The 5,418-nt window shown below is 68.3% G+C and overlaps 1 protein-coding gene across 1 annotated transcript; it reads right to left on the bottom strand.

The window, feature by feature from the left end:
• Positions 1-3,350: 3,350 nt before the first annotated feature.
• CUNH16orf91 (chromosome unknown C16orf91 homolog) lies at positions 3,351-4,562 on the bottom strand. Its single transcript, XM_042698152.1, has 2 exons — positions 4,531-4,562; positions 3,351-3,705 (listed from the first exon to the last, which is right to left on the bottom strand). The coding sequence occupies exons 1-2, from the start codon at positions 4,560-4,562 to the stop codon at positions 3,351-3,353; spliced, it is 387 nt and encodes a 128-aa protein (XP_042554086.1).
• Positions 4,563-5,418: the final 856 nt, after the last annotated feature.

The following is a 5,418-nucleotide window of genomic DNA, read 5'->3' as shown; positions in this document are numbered from 1 at the left end:
TTTCAGTCAAAACAATGCAGCGCGCATGCGCCGCCCCCGCCCCCGGATCTCCCCCCGCGCGGAGCCCCCCGCGCCCCCCGCCGCGCCGGCCACGCCCCCGGCCACGCCCCCGCCGGCCCCGGGGCCCGGACGCGCATGGCACGCGCGGCCCGCCCGCCCCGGCGCCGCGCTCCGGCCCGCACACGCGGGGACGCGCCGTGCGCGCGCACGCCGGCCTCTTCCAGCCCGAGGTCTAAAATTAGAGCCCCGTAATACACGCGGATCGCCGAGCGTGCGAGCGAGGTGTGCGCCGCCGCGCGGGGGAGCGGCGGAGGCGGGCGCGGGCAGCCCGGGCGGGGGTGGGGGGGTGCGGGGCGAGGGCGGGGCGCGGAGCCCGGGACAGGGGGGGAGGGCGGGGCGCGGAGCCCGGGCCGGGGGGGAGGGCGGGGCGAGGGCGGGGCGCGGAGCCCGGGACGGGGGGGGGGGGGAGGGCGGGGCGCGGAGCCCGGGACGGGGGGGGGGAGGGCGGGGCGCGGAGCCCGGGACGGGGGGGAGGGCGGGGCGCGGAGCCCGGGCCGGGGGGGGGGGGGGGAGGGCGGGGCGAGGGCGGGGCGCGGAGCCCGGGACGGGGGGGAGGGCGGGGCGCGGAGCCCGGGACAGGGGGGGAGGGCGGGGCGCGGAGCCCGGGCCGGGGGGGGGGGGGGGGAGGGCGGGGCGAGGGCGGGGCGCGGAGCCCGGGACGGGGGGAGGGCGGGGCGCGGAGCCCGGGACGGGGGGGGGGGGGGGGAGGGAGGGCGGGGCGCGGAGCCCGGGACGGGGGGGAGGGCGGGGCGCGGAGCCCGGGACAGGGGGGGAGGGCGGGGCGAGGGCGGGGCGCGGAGCCCGGGACGGGGGGGGAGGGCGGGGCGCGGAGCCCGGGCCGGGGGGGGGGAGGGCGGGGCGAGGGCGGGGCGCGGAGCCCGGGCCGGGGGGGGAGGGCGGGGCGAGGGCGGGGCGAGGGCGGGGCGCGGAGCCCGGGCCGGGGGGGGGGAGGGCGGGGCGCGGAGCCCGGGCCGGGGGGCGGGGCGCGGATCCCTGGGAAGGGGGCGCGGATCCCGGGACATGGGGCGGGGCCGGGCGCGTGGGGGCGTGGGAGCCACAGCACCAATAGCAGTTTCCTGGTGGTTGATTGGTAGATAAGAGTCTCACGGATTTTCCTGCCTGGGCTGGCTTTGAACCACTATCCTCAGATCTCAGCCTCCAGAGCAGCTAGGATGACAGGTATAAATAATTTTTTAAAATAATACAGAAAAATGAGAACTATCACTGGCTGATAAGGATGAATGACTTAATCCATTCACAGTCTAAATGGACCACTGCCTCTGTAAACATTACATCTTCAAGTAAAAATAAGTAAAAAAAAAAAAAAAGGAAAAGTGAAATATCCTTTGGTTTGACAATCTTGCGCGCTCGTGCTCTCTCTCTCTCTATATATATATAGTCCAGGCTGGCTTGGACCCTCCAGATCATCATGCTTCAGTTTCCAAGTGCTGGAAGTACACACTTGTACTAGGACACCACCAGTGAAAGAGTATTTCCTGGGGTGGGGATGTGATCCAAGTGGTAGAATGCCTGCTTAGCACAGCCAACAGCAGCAATTGAGTTCAAATTACTGTATCACCATTAAATAAAAAGTATCCAAGTAAATCAAGCAGAATGTGAAGAGTGGGGGCCTGGGCACTGTCCCCCAGTTCTTTTTCTCAAGGGTAGAGCCACAGCTCCACATCTGGTTTTCTGGTGGTTAATTGGAGATGAATTTTAAGGACTTTCCTGCCTTGGCTGGCTTCAAACTATGACCCTCAGATCTCAGCCTTACCAGTAGCTAGGATTACAGGCATGAGCCATGGGTTCCTGGCTGTCTTTTTTTTTACCCTTTTCAGGCGCCAGTGAAAGCAAAAGCAAGCACTGGTTTTAAAAACTGCCCCCTAAAACAACCTCAGCTCTGCAACTCTAGGAACTAGGTCAGTCTTTTCAAATCTCTTGAAAACATAAACATACTTGTATCCACCCTACTTCTCTCCTAGTTTTGGAAAGTGTGCTGAACCCTTGGAGCATGTTTGGAGAAAGACCTTTAGAAGGCAACGTTTGGAAGTGGTGCTGTAGCTCAAGTGGTAGAGCGCTCGCCTTTAGCTGAAGAGCTGAGGGACAGCGCCCAGGCCCAGAGTTCAAGCCCCACGACCGACCAAAAAAAAAAAAAGAAATGTACTCTTTGGGGCTGGGAAGGTGGCTCAGTGGTAGAGCACTCGCCTTGCATGCCCAAGGCCCTGGGTTCGATTCCTCAGCACCACATAAGCAAAAAGAAAAAAGCCGGAAGTGGCGCTGTGGCTCAAGTGGTAGAGTGCTAGCCTTGAGCTGAAGAGCTGAGGGACAGTGCTCAGGCCCAGAGTTCAGGCCTCACAGCGGACTAAGAAAAAATAAAAAAAATAAATAAATAGAAGACGTTTGCCACAGCCAGGGCAGCTTATAGACCTCTTACTCACACATGTGTGTCAGAAAACAAAAAAACTCATTTCCTTAAGTTTGTTTAAATAAAAGTTCCCTTTTACTCAGAATTTTCTTTTAAAATTCAGAATTAGCAAGCATTTTTTTCCCCTTAGTACCTGAAAAAAGTATCATGCAGGTAATCCAAAACAGTGCCCTTCATGAAAAGAAATACTTTAGCACTATTTAGATTCCACAATTTATTTTTATTTTTACTTTTGTACCCATACTGGTGTTGAACTCAAGAGCCTTGGCACGCTCCCTCGCTTTCTACTTAAGGCTGGCATTCTACCACTTGAGAGCCTTCTTAATAGGATTACAGAGTGAGCCCCCAACACCCAGTGCATTTAAGTTCCTATTTCAGTAAGAAAAACCATCTAGCCACCTTTTTAATTACATGGGAGGAAAATAAGAGAAAAAGGAATCACCTTAACCTGACTTTGGTGTTGCCACACTACGATGTTAATATGTAAGATTAGCGCCCACAGGTTATTAGGTACACACATGGTGCCACCTTATAACACTTGAACACTGCTGCCAGCTATTTTGTCTCATACAGTAAATGACCTACAAATCGGCCCTGTGCTACTTGTGTCACCAGAACAGCGTCGGATACACGATTAGGTTGTAGGAAGACCACGAATCCAAGGGCATACAGCGCGGGCCAAACGTCTATGCAGCGGAGTCTTGGACGAAACCCTGGCCATCCGCGTCAGGCAAGAGAAGGGTCCGAGATGCTGACTGTCTGCCCAGCCTGCGCGCGTGTCAGCGGCGGTGCTTCACCGGGATGGAAGCCGCCGGAGACGCCTTTCACTCCGAAGGGCGGCGGCCCGTTTCCTTGCTGGACCGCGTCAGCTCCTCGCCGCGCGGGCGGCGGGCTGCTCCGCGCCGTGGCCGGGCGCGGGTGCCTCTCGGCGCGCCGCCCTCCACCACCACCGGTCCGTGCCGCCCTCCTCCCTCAGGAAGCACCAGACGACCACCGCCAAGAGGGAGAAGGTGGCGGGCAGCACCTTCCTCCCGGAACGCTGCCGCTTCTCCCCCAACGAGCGCAGCACCGGCCAGCGGAACGGGTGGGCTCCGCTGGGTGCGAACGGGAAGGGGCGGCTGGGGTCTTCCGCCTCCGCCGGAGGCCGCGGCGGAGCGCTGCCGCCGGGCGGCGGATGCAGGCTTCGAGCCCAGCGCGCCCGCCGCGGCGCCCGCGCGGCCCTGGAGAAGAGAGCGCAGTGAGCGCGCGTGAGCCCGGCCCGCCCGGCCCCGACCCGCCCGCCCGGACCCCACCCGCCCGCGCCCGCCCGGCCCCCACCCCGCCCGCCCGCCCGCCCGCCCGCGCCCGCCCACCCCGCCCGCCCGGCCCCCACCCACCCGCCCGGCCCCCACCCGCCCGCGCCCGCCCGCGCCCCCACCCCGCCCGCCCGGCCCCCACCCGCCCGGCCCCCGCCCGCCCGCGCCCGCCCGGCCCCCACCCCGCCCGCCCGGCCCCCACCCGCCCGGCCCCCGCCCGCCCGCGCCCGCCCGGCCCCCACCCCGCCCGCCCGGCCCCCACCCCGCCCGCCCGCGCCCGCCCGCGCCCGCCCGCCCGGCCCCCACCCGCCCGCGCCCGCCCACCCCGCCCGCCCGGCCCCCACCCGCCCGCGCCCGCCCACCCCGCCCGCCCGGCCCCCACCCGCCCGCGCCCGCCCACCCCGCCCGCCCGGCCCCCACCCGCCCGCGCCCGCCCGGCCCCCACCCCGCCCGCCCGCGCCCGCCCCCGCCCACCCCGCCCGCCCGGCCCCCACCCCGCCCGCCCGCCCGGCCCCCACCCCGCCCGCCCGCGCCCGCCCCCGCCCACCCCGCCCGCCCGGCCCCCACCCCGCCCGCCCGCCCGGCCCCCACCCCGCCCGCCCGCGCCCGCCCGCCCGCCCGGCCCCCGCCCGCCCGCGCCCGCCCGGCCCCCGCCCGGCCCCCGCCCGCCCGCGCCCGCCCGCGCCCGCCCGGCCCCCACCCCGCCCGCCCGCGCCCGCCCGCGCCCGCCCGCGCCCGCCCGGCCCTCACCCGGACGCGGGGACACGCAACGCGCCGCTCATCGCGACCTCGGCCCGGCGCTCGGCGCCACGCGTCACTTCCGTCGCACAAGAGCGGAAAGGACGTCATCCCAGGCCTCCGCTCACGACTACAGAACGTGAGCCCGGCGGCGCAGCGGAAATGACGCACCTCCTCGGGCGGGCTTTTCCTTTGCTGTCAGGACCCCTGGGGGGCGCGGGGCATACCGGGAAATGTAGTTCCTCGCGCAGCAGGCCCGAGCCTGGGGGCCGGAAGGCGCGTTTGTAGTTCGGCGGGGGGGACGGAGCGTGGACGGCGGCCCCCGAGGGCCTTCGTGGTGGCGGTGGCCGGCGTTTGTGGTTAGAGGACGACGCTTCCTACCAAACACCACCCTAAGTGACCCGCGCCCAATGACGGCGGCCTGAGCCGGACCAGCGGGCGCGGGGGCGGCCCCTGCCGGGCGGCTCCGCGGGGTGCCCCCGACCGCCAGCCCGCTCGGCCCGGCGGGGCCGCACATCCCCGGGGCGACCCCGAGGTCACGCGGGGTGCCGCGGGCGGGCGTGGCCCGGGGGGCCACCACGTGACGTCAGGCGGGGGCGCCCCCCCCCCCCCGGCCTTGGCTCTGGAATAAACCGCCGCCGTCTTGGGTGGCCGGGGAGGCCCCGGGCCGGCGACCGGCCGGCCATGCCCATCTTCTGCCACTGCACCCCAGCAACCCCATCCTGCCACCCTGCTTCCCGCACACCCTCCTCTGAAGCAGATCCCCGGCCGGGAAGCCGAGAGGGAGGGGACCCACGTGGCCCTGCCCGCGCCTCCCCAGGACACAAACCAACACCTGAGCGCTCATTATCGCAAAGCACACACAGAATGCCCCGCTAATGGGGAGGGGAGGCCGCCGCC

The sequence above is a fragment of the Dipodomys spectabilis genome, unplaced genomic scaffold, assembly GCF_019054845.1.
Source record: "Dipodomys spectabilis isolate Male_0828 unplaced genomic scaffold, ASM1905484v1 ptg000231l, whole genome shotgun sequence".
Lineage (NCBI taxonomy): Eukaryota > Metazoa > Chordata > Mammalia > Rodentia > Heteromyidae > Dipodomys > Dipodomys spectabilis.
The sequence above is the reverse complement of the archived record's forward strand: the minus strand, read 5'-3'. Positions and strand labels throughout refer to the sequence as shown.